The 18,844-nt window shown below is 43.8% G+C and overlaps 1 protein-coding gene across 4 annotated transcripts in view; it reads right to left on the bottom strand.

The window, feature by feature from the left end:
• Positions 1–340: 340 nt before the first annotated feature.
• DNAJC6 (DnaJ heat shock protein family (Hsp40) member C6) overlaps positions 341–18,844 on the bottom strand; it is a 44,512-nt gene continuing 26,008 nt past the window's right edge. For 3 of the 4 annotated variants that reach the window (XM_064664956.1, XM_064664957.1, XM_064664954.1), the window contains 15 exons: positions 17,082–17,204; positions 14,509–14,642; positions 13,678–13,872; positions 13,208–13,325; positions 12,410–12,489; positions 12,037–12,230; positions 11,863–11,943; positions 10,763–11,203; positions 9,045–9,197; positions 7,541–7,609; positions 6,702–6,836; positions 4,795–5,055; positions 4,159–4,304; positions 3,431–3,607; positions 341–2,527 (listed from right to left, as the gene is read on the bottom strand). In XM_064664956.1, the coding sequence (XP_064521026.1) occupies positions 2,426–2,527; positions 3,431–3,607; positions 4,159–4,304; positions 4,795–5,055; positions 6,702–6,836; positions 7,541–7,609; positions 9,045–9,197; positions 10,763–11,203; positions 11,863–11,943; positions 12,037–12,230; positions 12,410–12,489; positions 13,208–13,325; positions 13,678–13,872; positions 14,509–14,642; positions 17,082–17,204 (2,409 nt within the window). In that variant the 3' untranslated portion in view covers positions 341–2,425. The remainder of the gene's footprint in view (positions 2,528–3,430; positions 3,608–4,158; positions 4,305–4,794; positions 5,056–6,701; positions 6,837–7,540; positions 7,610–9,044; positions 9,198–10,762; positions 11,204–11,862; positions 11,944–12,036; positions 12,231–12,409; positions 12,490–13,207; positions 13,326–13,677; positions 13,873–14,508; positions 14,643–17,081; positions 17,205–18,844) is intronic. The other variant, XM_064664955.1, reaches the window with a different exon arrangement.

An 18,844-nucleotide genomic window follows, 5' to 3' on the forward strand; every position in this document is an offset into this window, starting at 1 on the left:
TCCCGTTTTTCATTGTTAATTTTAAATAGTTTTGAGCCAAGAAGGCTAATTAAAGCAGGCTTAAGCAGCTGAATGCTTCAAGTGAAAATTTTGGGGTTGCTGACTTGCCTGACTATGGGTCTCTGGAGCACAGTAGCATAAGTACAGCAATGACAAGTTGTTTCCAAAACATCTTAAATTGGGAAAAGCACTTGGAATGCCAACCTATGGATAACCACAGGCATTAATGACCACTTACAGCAGCAATACTGCCCCTGTCCAGGGCACACCACCCCTCACACAGGAGCTGTTGTAGGACTTTAACCTTTTGGGCTGGTCACAAGCACAAAACATACCTGAATATGTTAATTTGAGCTCTTTAATGTATGTACAAATGTTTTAGACCAGTCACAATTTCATTGAGTATATACCGTATTTACAAAAATTACAATAATTGAGTCAAACAGTAAACCTGAACATTGATAACCTCTGTCACTACCAGATATGACAAGAACTTTTTTTTTAGTTAACTATTTTGATATACATACGTCCTAATACTTTCATGCATCCATAAAAACATTAGGGATGGAAGTAATCAAAGCTTAAGTGGCAGAGAGGTTTTTTTGGTAGATAAAGTTTAATGATGGATTTGTATGTTGTGAAGGGATGAGTATCCAGAGTTATGTGCCATGACAAACTCCATACAAAGCTAATGTTGTTTTCATCATTAAAAAAGTACGTTATAGTAATGAGATCCTTTTTATTATATAGGCATAGGTCACAATATCTACAAATGTGAATGAGAAACAGTAAACCAACAAATCACAGGAACATGATTCACATTCCAGTTATCTCTTTAAATAAGACAAGCACATACTGGATCAAAACATTAATAAATAACATCCAGTTTGTTACTATTATCTTAAGGTCTTTTATATAAAAGGAGACCTATGTGTTGGTTTCACATTTTCAGTTAATGGTAGTAAATAATGGACCAATACAACAAAAGGATGAGTTTTATACAGAAAGCAATGTACTTTGACACACTGTCTTTGCAGTAATAGCTTTGCCACTTGAAAATGTAAGTGCAACAAGTAGTGGATTGTCTTGAAAAACCACCAACTTTAAAGACTCACATCAGATGGCAACCTGTTCCTGAAGCAGTAAATACAATTTCCTGCCCATCTGCTGAATATCCCTCAAATACAGATACAACATGTTGGTAAATAAACTGCTACCTTTAGTAACTCTACAAAAGAATGCCAGAATTTGGGGTGAAGTTTGAATTTGAACTTGCTTTTTAACTAGGAAAGCTGCTTCAGCTTTAGCATCAGAGATATTTCCTTGTGATGTTACTGCTTTGGTCCAATATAAACTTTTAAGAGAATCAATTTGCACTATATTTACCTCAAAAATCAGACCTGGTCACCACGATCTGAAAGGTGAAGTTGCAACAGGTTGCAGCCTGCCAAGAGCCTTGGCCAAGTGCTCTGAAGCTGATAAAGGCATAAAGGTGATACAAGGGGGCTGGGAAAAGTCTTCTGAATCCTCAGGAAGGGGAAATGTTACCTATAGACTAGGGAGTTTCTAAAACTTTGCAGCAGAGCTTTAATTTGTTGATATTTTTTTGTTTGATGGTTTCAAGCTGCTGGTGGGAAATGCAGTACATGCTCATTCCTCACTTTTACAAACATGGGGTCACCCTTCCCCCCCAAATCTGCTGTTTAACAAACCAGGTGCTGTTTAACATCAATGACTTTTTGCTTGCTTTAAAAGACACTTGCTGAGGAATTTCTTCTTTTACTGCTGGACTGTGAGGTGAAGTACAGGATTAATGCATAAAGCAGTGGGCAGCTGCCACGCTGACCTAACCCAGGATTCAGCTTTGGCTCTATTCAGGTAGACTACACTATATGAGCAATTAAGCAGCAAATGGTGACTGTTAGAAGTGTGTCTAAACCACATCTGAGCACTTAAATTTGATGAAGTTTGATCCAAACCCAAGAAAAAAAAAAGTACATCGAAATTTGGGCTTCACCATCAGTTGTTGAACTCAACTGAAGTGTTGCCATGTCACATATCACCAAAAAAAAAAAAAAAAAAGTAGGAAATTCACCAGCTACACTGTATCAGAGACAGAACAATTCCACCTTTTCCCAGTATGTGTTCTCTCTTCCCACTGGAATCCAAAGAAAAATATGAAAGTTACAAGAAACTGTAACCCCGAGGCTCTCGTAGGGTGAGCCAGGTGGCCAGATTTCCTCTGAGCTCAGGATTCTTGAGACAAGTGTTAGGAAACCTTTCTCTTGTTCTTCATGATAAGTATTAGGCTCTTGGTTTTCTGAAACTTCTGAATTTCCAGCTGGAGTTTGGTTGTTCTGTGATACTTGTGACAAAAGACTATATAAGCACTAGCACGGGTCTGTAGTGGAGACTGAGAAAGTACCTAATACAAGGGTTTTTGTCCTTGGTTTTCAAATTCTGACCAGGCATCATTTAGCTCCATAAATATCATCTTTGCATATTGTTCATATGGCTGTCCAGTAGCCTGGAATAAAAACAGAGAGACGGATATCACAGCTACCAAATCCAACCACACACAGCTGACATGTGAGCAGGGAGATTCCCAAGCAGTTACTGTTCACTTTCCACAAATTTACACTTACTCCCTGACAAAAATGAGCTACTCTGGAGGGCTGCTTACCTTCTTTACACCTGAAGAATATCTTGGCTCTTCTGGTCCTCAAAGCTCACAACCCCCCAGGTGTGACAAAGCACTGCCCCAAGGGCATAGTAAATGTAACAGAGGCATTGCAGGAGGCCTTTTACCTGCACTGAAGGTGAAGAGTTGCCACCTGACACAGTTCCTTGATAAAACCAGTATTCCTGCAAGCCTTGGGGCAGCCTACATCTTCCCAAGCCTCGCCCACTGTCCTGAAACTCTCAGGGTCTTACTTTCCTTAAAAGTCCTCACCATAGGTTGTCCCAGGTGGAGTCATTGCACTCTGATCAGCAAGTGTAAGCAGCAAGACCACAAACTGGGTGATCAGATAACCTGACTGTTCCATTTTAGGAGTTTGATTTGAATCTCCTTTCGCAGGCACGGTATTGTGGGCTGTTGTCCACCAGAAGAATGGCTGAGAGTCGAAGTGAGGGTGACAAAACCTGAAGATTTGAGTCTCTGCTGCTTGGAGCAGCAGGTACCAAGCAATCTTGGGGCTGGGAGTGGTTAGAGAATCACAGACTGGTTTGGGCTGGAAAGGGCTTTAAAGCTCATCTTGTTCCTGGCCTTGGACACCTCCAGGGATGGGGTGAGAGTCCTCAGCTTTCAGAAATCATCAAAAATAATGGGCTGCCTTTTCCTAAGCTGTTTGCACAATAAATTAAGCAATATACCCCACACTTTATAACAACAGCAATGTCTGAACAAGTGAAAGTAGGAGAGCCTTACCTTGTCAGGATGAACGACGAGCACTGCCCGTCGATACACCTTCTTCACCTGCTCTGGTGTCACAAGGTCTGCCATACTCACAGGTTTCCACCTGGTCTCCCCTGCCCACAATACTGTGTGCATTGTGGACAGCAGGGCTCTTATATTCCTCTCCTTCCCTTCAATCCATTCCAGAACCTGGAGAAAGGAATGTGTCTCAATTTATGCCTTACGTTAGATATTCCACTAGGACAGAGTTTCTTCATTTGAATAGCAATGACTCCAAGGAGAAGCTTACATTTCTTTCCATGCTTTAGAAAACCTTTGGAAGACATTTGTCTGTCTCTAATTGATCATTAATTTTTATGTCCCTGCTAAAAATACTGACTTGGTAACACTTCAGTCATTAGATGGAATAGTCAGAAGTTGTGGTTTCATATTTCAAACATAGAGCAGGACAGACTGAATTTCCTTCCCTTCTCAATAGATCTGCAGTTTGGCAATTTATTGAGGAGAGATGAGAGAATTCCAAAGCAGGCAAGATTAATGAGGCAGAGGATTAGTTCAATAAGCTGTACTTGCTAATCAGGGCTGGAGTGATGTTGAAGACCAGCAGCCCAGACAGTAACACTGAGTAAGGCACTGTTGATGTGGTCTGGTTGAGGACAGAAATGTAACCTTGAAGTTTTAAATCTATTCAGGATGAATGACACATTGACTGTAAAACCATCATCAAGAATTTTGCTTACTTTTAGTTTTTCAGGGTCCATCTCCTTCGCCATTTCTTCTTTTCTCATCTCAGCTATTGTTTTGGGGCCCTTCTTGTCCTTGTGAGCATTAAAGCCTTGACCAGATAATAGATCTTCGAAATCTGCAGACACTTTTGGCTTTGAATCTTAAAAAAACAAGATTTGAAGTTGTTATCACAATATGGGTGTATTTAACTCAGATTTTCTACCCAGGCTACCTCCCTCAATCACATTAAAAATCTCCCAGTGCTAATGAGCATGTGGATTCCCATAGAAGATCTTTAGGTTAATTTTACTTTTGAATTATTATTATTGTATCACAGAATCAGAGAATGGTCTGTGTTGGAAGGGTCCTTAAAGCTCATCTAGTCCAAACCCTGCCATGGGCAAGGATATCTTCCCGTGGGTCGGTTTGCTCCACACCCCATCCAAGCTGGCCTTGAACATTTCCAGGATTATTATTGAAGGCCATTTGGAATACAGGATTTCCTAAATAACAGCACACTTTAGAGTCTAGGACAGGATATATCATCAAGTGATCAACATGACTTACTTGCTTAAGTAACCTGCAAAGGTGTTTGAGCATTATATCAACATGAGGAGCTAACCTGTGGGGTGGAACTCCGTGGCCCTTACCAACATTAGCGGGTCCTTTCCCCCGTTCGCCCTGTGCTCCAGGCATGGCTGAGAAGCTCACGTTGTAGTTGGGTTTGTTCTGAGGGGAAGCGTGGGGCACGCTGGGCTGGGCTTTGGGCTGAGCCTGCTGCCAGGTGTACCCAGCTCCCTGCTGCCAACCACTCCCGCCCATGGGCTGCGGCGACGGCTTCTGCGGTGACGGCGGGAACCCCCCGCCCATGCCCGTCGGAGTGGTCGGCTTGCTGGCAAAGGAAGGGCCACCTGCAGGGAACAGGGAAAGGAGGGATGGTGGGTGTTACCAATAGGGTACTGACTTGCCTTCCCAAAAGGGAATCTAAGCAAAATCCCCCAGGTGTCTGGTTTCAGCTCTGCCACAAACTTGGTTTTGCAACATCAAGCAAAGCCCTTCAAATTCCCTGTCATTGCTCAGTGAGCTGGTTAAAGGAAAGCACCTGCCTTTGAGGATTGTACAGGAATTGGAGGAGTGGGTGGCTGCAGAAACACAGGGAAAGCTGTGTGTAGCTAACGAGGAGTCAAGCTCTGTGTGCATGGTGGCAACACAGAATCACAGAATGGTTTGGGTTGGAAGGGACCTTAAAGATCATCTGGTTCCAAACCCCCCTGCCGTGGGCATGGACACCTTCCACTAGACCACGTTGCTCAGAGCCCCATCCAGCTAAGCCTTGAACACTACCAGGAATGGGGCAGCCACAGCTTCTCTGGGCAACCTGTGCCAGTGCCAACATCCAGCTGACGTGTTGAAATTCTATCTCCTCATGCTGTGCTGATGTAATGCCATCCCACAGAGTTGTGTGTTTCAGCACCTTATTACTTAGGGGATGCTTCTCTGGCTCTGTTTGGGGTGGGAGGTACCCAGTGTTAATGTTTTATTATTTGAGACTGACATCCACGCTCGACTCTGAGCTCTGAAATGTGTCATGGAAACTGCATTAAGTGCTTTAGACTTAGTCACGAACAACAAAATGTGGTTAAATGTCCTGGGGATGCCAAGCCATTTGTTTTTAAACCCCCCAACTTTCCTACAGAATCCATGCTTTAAAAGCACCTCAATGGCTCCAACATGGGTCTTGGCAGACTTTTTATTTTGCTCCTGCAGAGCAGCTTGAGATCCAGCAGAGGGAACTGGGAAACCTAATTCCAGAACCATGCTGGTACTGACGCAAAGGGGAAAACAAACATCAGACAAAACCACAACGGCTCCAAAGAGCTGAGGGCAGTGACAAAGGGAAGAAAAATCTATTTACCAGAGTCAGAGAAGCTGACATGCTGGGGCTTAAAGAAAACTTCAATAATTTCTCAGAACTGCCTTTTTAACTCTGGAGTTGAGGGTTTGCTGATTGTTTTATGTGATAAAACAAGGGAGAAAGGCTTGTCTGAGCGACCAAGCAAACAGCCCTTTGTAGCCAGGTGCAAATACTCCACCTTTAAAAAATACTGCAAATTAGAGGCAGATTAATGAGGTTCCGCAGGTTTCCTCACAAAGCACAAAAATGAGTCAAGTCTAGAAAGAAACAATTCCTCTAGAACCCCAGTAGCTTTGAACAGCCAAATTCTCCTCCTATGCCTGTTAGTAGCAGTTCTCCAGTCAGAGTTGAACACAGAGCATCCTTAGCCAGTGTGTTTTAGACTCATCAGAAGTTATGCTTTGCAATTCATGGAGGTCCCAGCTGAGGTCCCAGCACATTGCCATCAGATTTTTTGACAGAGGATCAAGAAAACCGCAGATCTGTGAGAGCTTCCAGAGAATCAGGCAGAAGGCAAAGCTTGACAGCAGCACTGGTGTGCAGGTAGGTTGAGAGGATCCTAACATACCAGGCTGTTCAGCCTATTTCTCTAAAAGAATGCTGGTAATTTATTCTTTTATTTACTTAGTAAGAGATGCAAACCTGCTAAACTTGCTCCAAGAGTCCCCAGGTCAGCAAACGGATCCAGTGTTTGGGGTTTAGGCTGATGCGTGGGAGTGCTGTGGAGGGATCCTGTAGGACTGGTGGCAGCAGACTTACTTCCCATTCCTAGGCCACCTTAAAGGGAAAAGACATATATATGTATAAAACAAAACATAACTCATTTTTTACCCCTGTTTGACACGAGTGCAGCTCTTACCCAGTGCTCAATCACATGATGTTAGTAGACTATTAAAACTGAGGCAGGTTCCTAAGCAGCCTCAGCTCAGCGTTGGCCCAGACTAGTTGCACACCCCCTCACAATTAGGCTCAGCACAGGAATGTTCCCTAGACTGTCTGCAGTGACAGAGTAATTATGACAAAAGGATATATTTTAAGAACTAAAAGCTTTCAGGAAGCAACCTTGGTAGGACATACCAAATCCCAAGATTAGAAAGAATCATGCAACTATTTAGTGGCATCCCAGGAATGCACAGCACTTCCCAGGTCCTTCTGGTGGCTCTGCACTGGAATGAAACACACCTATGTACACCCTCACCAAGCACCTACCTGGCTTTGAGGAAACAAACCCAGATTTTTTTGAACAGAGGGAGTTTAGAAGTCTTTAGCCAGATCCTCACCTGGATGGCTGGGAGACCAGGACAACAGGTACAGCAAACCTGCTGCAGTTCAGCTGACATAACTGACATATTCATTGAGGTTTTGGTGTGTTCCTCAAAGCTTTAAGCAGCAGAAAGAGGGAGCCTGTTCTCTGCCCCACCTCTCTCAGGGCTCCTTAGGGTTTGGTTTTGCTAAACACCCTGAATTTTTGTGATACATACCTGCTTTGTTGGGCCAGTCCCAACCACTGGAAACATCTGGTTGTATGGAAACTGTTGGAGTGCTAGAAGCTGAGGAGAATGGTTAATATAAATATCTCAAAGTAGTACAGGAAAACCAACATAATCCAGTGTCTGCTAAAAGATACTTGAACTCTATGAGCAAGGTCTATGAACCTCTAGTGGAAGGTGTCCTGAATAGGGCAGGGGACTGGAACTGGATGATGTTTCAGGTCCCTTCCTACCTTAACCCTTCTAGGATTCTATGAGTCCAAGAGCAGGGGACAAAGAGCAGGAGACACAGTATTGTGTCCACCCTTGTGAAGTTCTCCCCCATGATGGGCATTACAATTTTAATGTTTTTTTTCTGATCTCATGCTATCCAGAAGTAAGTGGGGAAGGACACAGATTTACAGTGCTTATATTATGATAACTTTGGTCAGAGCCTTTATATACTTATTTATAAAATCTTTCCTACCAAACTAACACATGGGGGGTTGTGTTGCTGAATACATCTCAAACCAAGGAAATATTCTACATGAAAATGGCAAGAGAAAACAAACAAAGTAAAGCAGCCCACACAGATATAAACCAAAAAGGACACACACAGCCCATCCTTTAACCCTGTCTCACATAAAGCCTGGATGTCTAAGGCATTCACCCTGGCAGCATTTCATTATCCACAGATATCAGCAGTGTCATTTAATACTTCACCATGCTGAGATGCCATTGAAATTCCCTTCATTAGTGCAGCCAGCTCCAAGTGTGACCCCATGTCTTAATCACAGAGTGAATATCGAGTACCCAAATCTGGAAAAGCAAGGATGTGAGCAGTGCCAGCAGCACACTACCTGCCTCCTTGGACATTCCAGCTTTCCAGGGAGATGGTTTCACCCAAAGGACATGTGTTAGATGATTAGACACAAACAAATCCATTTCTGAATGTGTTTCAGAGAAGGTTATAACATTAAATTTTGGCATAGGGGAGAAGGTTACAACTAAGGAACATTTCAAACGAAGATAAGAAAGTCCAGTAAAGGAAAAAAATTCCTTCTCTTCACATAAGAGTCAAATTCATCTGTGAATTTGGTCAGGGTTACTATAGAATCTAAAGAAAGTAGATGCCTGTAACTAAAATCACCAAAGGATATGTGTTTTCTCTAGCAGACCATGCTGTATTTAGTCAATTAATGGTAGTTTGGTTCAAGTGAGACCTTATAGCCACAGGAATATGAGAGCAGACATTCTTCATGGTCTCTTTTTTTTTCATTTGTATAAATAGCTTATTAATTAAGTCTAAGACTTGAGCAAAACTAGGCTCATCCTACCACACTTAAAATGATGAATATGCTTTAAGTCTGAAGAAAAAATCTCTTTCCGGTTTAGTGGGGTTTCTGTGGTTTTGAGCTGTTTTATGGTGAGCATCAGTTTGTACTTAATGGCTCCATGGCTATTTAAAAGCAGCATTTCACATTTATTTAAATATAGAATAACCTCTCTTTCTTACCCATGTGAAAGGGATCACTGTGCACAGTTGGTGAAGGGCTTCTTGTGGCTTGAAGGAAAGGATCCCCAGGGACAGCAGATGAACCAAGGAAGGAACCTAGGAGGTCGGGACCAGCTTGCTTGGGGCTACTTCCAAATGGATCAAAGGCAGTGGCTGTAAAAACACATTTGAGAAAACTAAATTATTAACTTGTACAATGAATTGGCTTCAGGGGAAAGACACTGGGACATGGAGAATAAAACCTAATACCTGCAGAGAGCAAACAGGAGGCAGTGTGAGTCTGTGGGGGAACAACTGGAGGGTGTCAGTACCCCAGCCAAATTCTGGGATCCTAGAGGGCCCCGTGACTTGGTCATGGCAACACACTGATCCCATCTTTAGTTTCCAAAGAGAGGGGTTGAATTTAGGAGCAAGCAAAGTGAGTATTTAAGTACTCAGACACTTCAACTTGCACAAACTGCCAGTACATAAATGGATGGTGAGGGACAGCCTGGAGCTTGGAGTTAGTGCCCTGATGCAATTCCTGCTTCCTCTCAAGAGCTGAATGCAATTCAAGATGATTTCAGGCTGGCAAAGGTTACAAATGTTGGGGGTAAAAGGGTAAAATTTTAGAAATGCTTTAGAAAATAACTGGTATCTTTTCTACAGAGCATCACTTGTTACAAAAATCCAGTTCTTCTCAAACTCCATTTTTTATCAGTTTTTTCAGTCATCTCTCTTTCATGTGAAAACCCCAACAAACCCGACCAAAACAAACTCCTATAAAGTCACTCAGGTTCTTACTTGACAACAAATTTAAGGTAAAAAGCATCCTGAACAGAGATGAAATATATGCTACTGTAAGAGAGATACAATCCATACAAGCTGTGCACTGTGTTAATGATGCTACTCATTACTTCTGTTTCTCAATCAATTACTACTCTCATCTCACATGCTCTTATTCTTGCTTTCTTGGCTTGGAACAATTTCGCTGTGTGATCCTGGCTCTACAAAGCACAACGACAATATCCATAAATATTTTCCTGATCTGTTACTGCACCTCTGCCTTGTGAGATGTGTCTGCACGACCTTCCCACCCCTGGGCAAATGCCCCAGATTGAGCCTACAACAGCCACAGCAAGATGAACCTTCTCCAGGTAAAAGCAACCCAGTTTCTTCCGCTGAAACTTGTATTCTTCTCTGCTCTCTTTTCCCTTCCTCTGTTCACTTAACCCTCCGAAAGATCCCTCTTTCTAATATCTATCCAGCCGTTCCTTCTGCCTGCCTGGTCCTGGTCTATCTTGGAAGAAACAAAAGTTCTGTGTTTCCTAGTCCAGGATCAGTATCACAAGCTCCATACCCACTAAGTTAAAAGAGAAATTAAATTCAAAGTGCTATGGGTCTACCCAAAACCTGAGAGGATTTTTTTTTTTAAACTAACAAGGTCCTCATATGCATTATTGGACACATAGGAAGAGAAAACTGAGGATCTCCAGTGGCTGTTGGTGTAAGGAGCCGCCAAACATTTGGGTGTGCTCCAGTAGAGACTTTAGGGAACAAACTGGTTCATGTTCTTGACTGCGAAGGTGCACCACCAAGGCTGGTCTCTTGGCATCCCCCACAGCTCCTAATTTTCATGAAATGGGGGTACCCAAGAGGAAAACAAGAGGCCAGAGCCTCTCACCCAGTGGGTTCTCAAAGCACATGCCCCAGGTCCCACGTGGCACAGCCACCATTACCTTCTCCCACCCTTGGGGATGGGGATGGGGATGCTGAGGCCGCGGAACGCCGAGGAGTTGACTGCACAGATCCAGGTCCCCCCACATGGAAAACCTCCTCAGCAGCAGGCTGTCCACTCTGACTCGGGGCACTCGGCCCTCCAAACAAATCACTCAGCAAGTCTGAGTTAGAGGGGGCAGCCGTGGGCTGTGAGGGAAAGTTCTTGCTCATAGGGCTGCCATCCAGGCCCAGCAGGTCCACATCTTCAGGAGGGGGTGGTGCTGGAGGTTCTTGTTGCTTTTTGCTGTGTTTTGGTGTCCCGTGGGGCTTGTCACCGCTGGCATTACTGTGCTGACTGGAAAGGGACAAGAGTTCGTCATCTGACTGTTCGCTTTCCTCATGCACCAACGCTGCTCGATCCTCTGAGGTGGGGTGAGAGCTACTTTTGTCAGATTTCTGATCTAAATGATGATTAAAAATAAAATTAGGTATCTGTTAGTTGTGTCATCACAAAGGTCCCATAAAAGTCAGCTTACAAGCAGAACACAAAGCTACTGAGAATATCACAGCAGGATATCACCCCAAAAGCTACTGAGAATATCACCCCAAAAGGGGTGTCCAGCCCTGGCACAGGCTGCTGAGGGCAGTGGCTGAGTCCCCATCCCTAGAGGGGTTTAAAAGCCGTGTTAATGTGGCACTTGGGGACATGAGTGGCAGCCTTGGCAGCGCTGGAGAACGGTTGGACTTGATGACCTTAAAGGTCTTTTCCAGCCTAAATGATTCCACGATTCCTTTGCAAAGATTAACCTAAATTTTATCATCAAGGTTTATTTAAAGTTTTAGCATCAAAGAGGCCTCAGGTGAAGCTTCACACTAGAACTATAATCATAATCATCATAGGCCAGCAGCACAGGCCAGCGATGTTTGAAGAGGACATTGCAGGAAATTAATTCCCACTCAATTGCAACATAAGGGTGTGCCCAGCTACAACACTGTGATCTAATGGGAAAGCCATGCTACAATGGGATCCTTCAGCCTGACTCTGTGCTCCAAGGAGGGGGGAAAAAAGCTGTTTATCTTGTTCAAAGCAGATTTTACTTTGAAGACCAAGCCTGTGTACCTTGCCAGCTGAGAGAGGAGAAGAATGCACTCTGCCCAACATTCCTGATGTTATCCTGGGGTGAATCCGTGGGACCTCTGCCTGCAGCACAGAGCACCAGAGACATACAATCAAGCTAAACCAAGCTCAGCCTGTAGGTAAGCATGTAAATGGATAAATCTCTGCTGCCCTTACCTGCCAAAGCAAGAGTGTCCTGGTGCTCCTGGTGAGAGGAGAAGAGGATGGATGGATTGATGTCTTTTGTTGTGAAGTTCTCCCATGGGGGAGTTAGTTCAGTTTGTCTATCTGTGGACTGTATTTCTATGTCCAGTATAACATGAAAGAGCTGAGGATATTTGTCTGGAGAGTCACAGGCATCCAATTCAGGCCTAAAGGGGACAAGAGTGGTAGAGTTTTAAAGGGAAGAACATTTCTGGTAAGCTATATAAAGTCTTTCAATATATGCAGGCACAGAGACTTCTCATATTTCATCTGTGACTGTTCTCCCTCAGCCTTCATAAGGCTTTTATGTGTCAGGTATGATTAATGTTCAACTTCAGATACTCACTTGGTGAATTTTAGAGTGGTTGTTCCCAGGGCTATGAATCCAGTATGAAATTGAATTTGGAATATTTGTGTGTTGGTCATCTGAAAAAAAACAAACAAAAAACCAACCTGCAGAGCACCAGATTGAACAAGTGCTTAAATTTCTGAAACTAAAATAGCTGTTTATATGCAGTTAGTTAAGTATACCCTACTACCAGCTACTACATAGACTATTCTTAACTGCTGCATAAGCTAATTCATTCTGCTTGTTCTACAGGCAGCAGAGCTTTTCCTTCTCAATATTCCCAAATATTCCAAATATTTCCATCTGCCTTAAACCCAGCTGCTGCAGCCTCCACATAGCAGAAAGCCTTCATAGCCTTCAGGTCCCTGCTTCCCTTTATTTCTGGGATCCACTCATTAGTTTTGCAATTAAATGAAGCTGTTTCCACAGTTTCATTTAATGAAATTATTTATTTGTTATTTTATTTATTTATAAACAAAAGAAATAAATAAAGTAAATTTTATTAGTTATTAATATAAATAATTAAATTTAAATAGGTTTGGGAGCAACAGGTTTGTACCCCAGGAAAACACAAGAGCCTTTCACTTGCAGTAGAGGCTTCAGGAAAATATTATCTCTACAGCAACCAGCACCAGTAACAAATGAGGAAGACAAAAACATTCGCTGGTCACTCTGCCACTTGAATATTAAGGTTTCCAACATATAATCAGGCAAATTATCAAGGTCCTATGTTTAGCCACCTCTTGGTTCCTCACATTGCCTCTACCACACAAGAGAAGTTAAACAAGCTCCTACTTTGGCTTGAAGACGTCCCCCAATGGTGGATCTCATGTGGTAGACAGAAACAACGACATCTCCATGGACAGTGGCTCCCAGTGGAATTAGGACTTTCCCTTCTTGCACACGGTATTCTCTTTGAGGGGAAGAGAAGGAAATCCACAGTTAAGGTCCCTCCCACCCATCATCAGGCTCAACATAAAACTGTCATCTCCTTCAGGGCAAGCAGGGAGAAGGAGCATTCAGTGCTCTGCTTGGTGTTAGGGTGAGTTAAAACAAAATTATTTCAGGGGGGAAACCAACACAGCACTGAACAATCCCACCACATGACAACCTCAGACTCACTCTGGCTTTTTATTTCAACACTAAGCACTAACTTTCAATTAATTTTGATTAATATCTTCATTTATCAGTCAGCCTGACAAATTTATTAGACATATTCCAGCAAAATGAAGCTCCTACGTATGGGAGGAGGTCACAGAACTCACTTCATCCTCTCATACTCCTGGGCAGTGGTGAGGATCCTGGTCTCTCCGCTGAGGATGTCACAGAAGGGCCGGCAGCCGTTGCGTTGCTTGTTGAAACAGGGGACAGGGCTGAGGGTGACTGACTTGATAGTGAGTGGTTTGCAGTGAGGAATGATGGGCTTGTCTGCTATTAGATCACAAATATATCCTATGTACCTGCAGGCAGAGAAAGCCAGTGCTGAAATCGCCATCCCGGGTGACCAATTTCCATTTCATACTCAAAGTCTACCTTGCAATCCAGTGAAAGTGCCATTGTACTCCATGTACTCCAGCATCCTTGCAGCTGGCACAAAACCCACACCTCTGTTTCTGTAAGGATGCGGCTGACGCAGGAGAGGGATTCACCCAGGCCCTGTTAACCACAGGTTCATCACAGGAAGGTTTGGGTTAGAATGGACCTTTAATGGTCATCTAGTCCAACCCCCTGCAACAGGCAGGGACATCTTCAACTGAAATAATAGGATAAATCAGGTTGGAAGAGACAGCTGAAGTTCACCTTTCCAGCTCTTTGCTCAGGGCAGGACCAGCTTCCCAACTCTATCTCAGAACTGGATTATATGCTGGGGTAATACCCAACCAGGAATCTCCAAGGACAGCAATCCCACAGCCATTCTGGACAACCTATTCCAGCATGCATTCACCACTTCACTGCTTATTTCTGAGGAGCAAAGTGGAGTCTGAATGTCTGTCTCAGCCTGGGGCTGAGCACACAGTGCCAAAACACACGACAGGGACTTGGGCAGTTTTTACCATGAAGAATACACGTCATAGAGTTTAGTCAGGATCCTGTACCTCCTGTGAGATGGCCACAGTACAATTCCAGGTCTCTTTGTGTTCAGCAGCTGCATGGCAGGGCCAGGACTAGAGAAGAGGTGACAGAAACAGAACATGGCGCTGACCAGAACTGCTGAGGCTGCACGGCCGTCCTGTCAGAAGGGGCAGGGAGAGAAAAGTGTGTGAGTATCAGACAAATCCTTAGAATTTCAGCTCTTCCTTAAATCATAAAAAATCATTTGTCCAGAACGACTAGGATTGAGACCACCAGCTGATGAGGATTTTTCTGTTTTGTGTCATTTGTTTAATATCCAGGACTTCAGTGAGTGACACTGGCCTGGATCAAAGTTAAGGTAATATCCAAGGAGCAGCCAAAGCTGAGGATGGTTTAGGCTTGGTTTTAAAGCCCATAAGTACATTTTATCTGCAAATGTTGGTGTTTCATGGCTGCTCTCAAACTGTAATATTACAATTATTTCAAACATAAGCCTGGAAGTGACTACAGGGATCAGTGTACACCCATCCCACATGTGCAGGTACTTGTCTAAGAGAATTATCCTGGAAGAGTTCATAAAAAAAAATCCAGCCAGAGGCTCCCTCACCCAAACACCTCCACAGCCCTCAAGCTACAGAATGTTCCTTAACAGGTCTATGGGGCTTTTCAGGGTGATTAGGGATGAAAGTATGATGAGTAGGATGAGTCAGATTGATGGACCAAAAATACAGAAAGAGCAGGAAAAAATCAGTGTATCCCCAGTGCCCTGAGTCCCTCCTATACTCAGGAATGTAGGAGGTGATGAGTCATGTGGACTCTATCCCAGCTCTGGTGAACCAAACAAAAAGAAAAAGCCCTTCCACCAAAATCCAGGTCTGGATATTCATGGCACAGTGATGGATATGAGAACCTGCTCAGTCCTGCCAGAGTACCATGACACCCAGCTCATGTCCCCCTCGTGTCAGAGGGGACAGAAGATCCCAGAACTCAAAACTCATTTCCAAGGAAGAAGTAGGAAAGCTACTGCCCCATCAGGCAAGCAGTCCCCCTCAAAGTCTGACACAAGTTAAAAGTTATACAGAATCATAAAATCCCAGACTGGTTTGGGCTGGGAGGGACCTTAAGGCCTATCCAGTCCCACCTCCTGCCATGGGCAGGGACACCTTACATTAGACCAGGTTGCTCCAAGCCCCGTCCAACCTGGCCTTGAACACTTCCAGGGATGGGGCAGCCACAGCTTCTCTGGACAACCTGTGCCAGGGCCTCACCAATTTCTTATTTCAGGCACCTTTTAGGCATTCCAGCCATTTTCTGTAGGATTTGCCATGCTAGAGCTGACCCAGACCCTGGGAACCTGCTTGACATTAACAGGCTGTTCCCTTTTTTAAGGTTTAGCCCCTTCAATTGCTTCTGACAAGATCTCTCAGATTCACATAAACCAAGTGGGCTTCTGCAGACTTGTTAGTGTTGGAAAGGACTCCCTATACTTTACAGCATTATCCTGATATTCATTGCTCAAAGGACAGTAAAGGAATTTGATTCTTGAGCTAATTTCCAGGACTGGAGGCATCAAGTGCTCTATCCTCTCTGTTTGAAGGGAATTTACATCTGGTAGCCTCTGGCTGTGCTGTGCAAGGCAGAAATGCCAGACTCATATGTGAGGTCTATGCAATTTGGGATCAGTCATTTCCTCCGTTCCTCCCAGTTTATGCTGATCAGGGCTGACAGCCTCCTGGATTTAATTTAGGCTCCAGGAGCAGAACACAACTCTGCTTTTGGGCATTGCTGTCTGTCAGTATGAAAGGCTGTACGGGGTAAATTACAGATTAGTCCTACAGAATCACACCACTCTCCTGCAGCCCATCTACACTTTGCCCTGTGCTGAATAACCCTTGTGAGGGATTTACCATTTCAGCTGCGCTGCACAAAGAGCAGCAGAAGGCAGCTGGGCTGCTTCAGCCAGGCCTGACAAGTACTGATAGCAAGAGACTTCCACATTCTCAGATTCACAGTCTGACAGAATTGCCATCTATGTGTGTTCTGCCCAATTTCCATCAGCCTTCAGTCTGGAGGCTCCGTTTTCTCCTGCGACTACTTAAAATAAAGTGTGAAGTCATAGAATCCCAGAGTGGTTTGGGCTGGGAGGAACCTTAAAGCCCATCCAGTCCCACCCCCTGCCATGGGCAGAGACACCACCCACTAGATCAGGTTGCTCCAACCTGGCCTTGAACATTTCCAGGGATGGGGCAGCCAAAGCTGCTCTGGACAACCTGTTCAACTGGGCAAATCACAGCAGCCTGACAACTCTTAGAGTAGGTTCTCAGGTGAAATTCAAACGTTTTTGCTCCTCATCACCTCTACAGTTCACTGCTAGAACAATTGTAACCTCTCCAGCTTTGCATTCCTGCTTCTTGTTCAGTGTTACCCCTCCCAGCTTATCTCTACAGCTGCACATGGAAGATGATGTCCCTCTCTATGAGTTTTATTACATCCCTTTTTCTTTTAGAAGCTGTCTCCCTCCTTGCACACAGACTCCAAACATGCAATATGACTTATGGCTCATCATGTGGTGACTTTTTGGTCACTCTGTACATACCATGCAGTGGATGACACAGACATTTTTGGGGTTCTGCTGCAGCCAGTTGTGCATGTTCTTGCAGACAGCGTAGAGGTTGTGCAGACTGGGTGCCTGTCGGACTGGCCAGCTACATTCAGACACCTGCAGGAAGGGCACCAGCAACAAAAACAGCTTTGTAAGAGCATTAAGCCAGGCCTGCTTTACAAATGCTTTCTCCCCAGAAACCTACTTCCCTTTTACAACCTACAGTTATGTGCTTGAAACCTGCTCCATCTCTCCCCACGCATAATTCTGCGACGTGATTTCCATGAATGATGAGGAGGCAAACAAAAAAGCATTCTCAGTCAAATAACATAAAACTGATGTGTTGGTCCTGACTGCACATTTTTAAAAATTTACATTCCACGTCAGATTATCTCGAGTGGCCCTTTCATAATGCTCCAGTCTCACATTGATGTCTGCCATATCTAAAGCCTTTGTACAACGTGTCCCTAAAAACTACTGCTCTGATTTGCAAAGGGTACTGAGCATCTGTTGTTCTCAGTCGTTTTGTGTCGTAGGATTCCCAAGCCCTAATGTGACAGATATTAAGCTGATGAAAGGGAATCTTCTGTTAAAAAAAAAAATCATATCTGAGTAAGTATAGTTAATACATGAGCCAGAAAAATGAATGACTCCTTAGAGCTGAAAAACCACAAATCCTAAAGTATATCTAGTTACTATTCATCAATGTACTAGTTCTGAGTCATAACACTTATCTCTAGAACAGTCCTTGCAGTCTCAAGCAGCACATCAAATAGCCTTAGACAGACACCTCCCTTTCATCTGGTTTTAATCAAAATATCTTTTTTTTTAAAGGCATTTCTGGCTAGAAGAAATTTAAAGGAGAAATGTCATGAGGCTTGTCCTCAGACAAAGAACTGGTTTTCTCTCTCGGCTGACATTTGGATCCTGCTTAATGAGAACAGGGAAGGAAGGAGATGATCTGCCCAGATGTTCTTAAACACACATATGGTTCCCATACCTGTTTTATCTCTCAGAGGAAGGAAGAGCTCCAGGTTTCATAAAACTTGTGCTCAAGGTTCTGTCTTACACCTGCACAACATCTTGGAGCAGAACCAGGCATCCTGACTCAAACCAGAGAACCACTAAGCTGTGTGTTGTGTCAAGTGACAGCTCCAAGGACTCCCAGAGGATGCAGGGATAGGCCAAGCTGGCAGGACTGCTTAACCCAGGCATCCATCCTGCTGGCAGAGCTCTGCTTAACATTTGATAGACTTTTGCCTAATTTAATATCTAGATATTCATCTAATCACTTTTTAGACTCATGAAAGCTTTTGGTCTCCAGAATATCCCAAAGTTCAGCTGTGCCCTTGGTGACCAAGTGCAGGTTTGTGTTGTAGAAACCACCCAATGAGTCAAACCATGCTCGAAGTTTGGAAGGCAGGGAATAGCCATTCCCTGTTTACCCTCTCTGCAGCATTATACTCATCCCCCACCCTCTCCTGTCTCAAGAGTTGTGGTTTGTCTCACTCCTGCTGTTGTACATCCTTCATTTTCGCTTTTAGAATTAGTATGACCAATGACCCTTTCACTGATGATCTTCTGAACAAACCTCACACCAACACACTGTCAAGCATCTGGAAAAGTCATTATCACTTGTCTAGTAAATAATATACATTTCCCAACAGTCCATAATTATATATTTATGTTGCCTATAATTACACATCTGCCTGTTGGTTGGCAATTAGGAAATTAAATCCGCTCTATGTAGCATTTTG

This window comes from Pseudopipra pipra, chromosome 9, assembly GCF_036250125.1.
Source record: "Pseudopipra pipra isolate bDixPip1 chromosome 9, bDixPip1.hap1, whole genome shotgun sequence".
Lineage (NCBI taxonomy): Eukaryota > Metazoa > Chordata > Aves > Passeriformes > Pipridae > Pseudopipra > Pseudopipra pipra.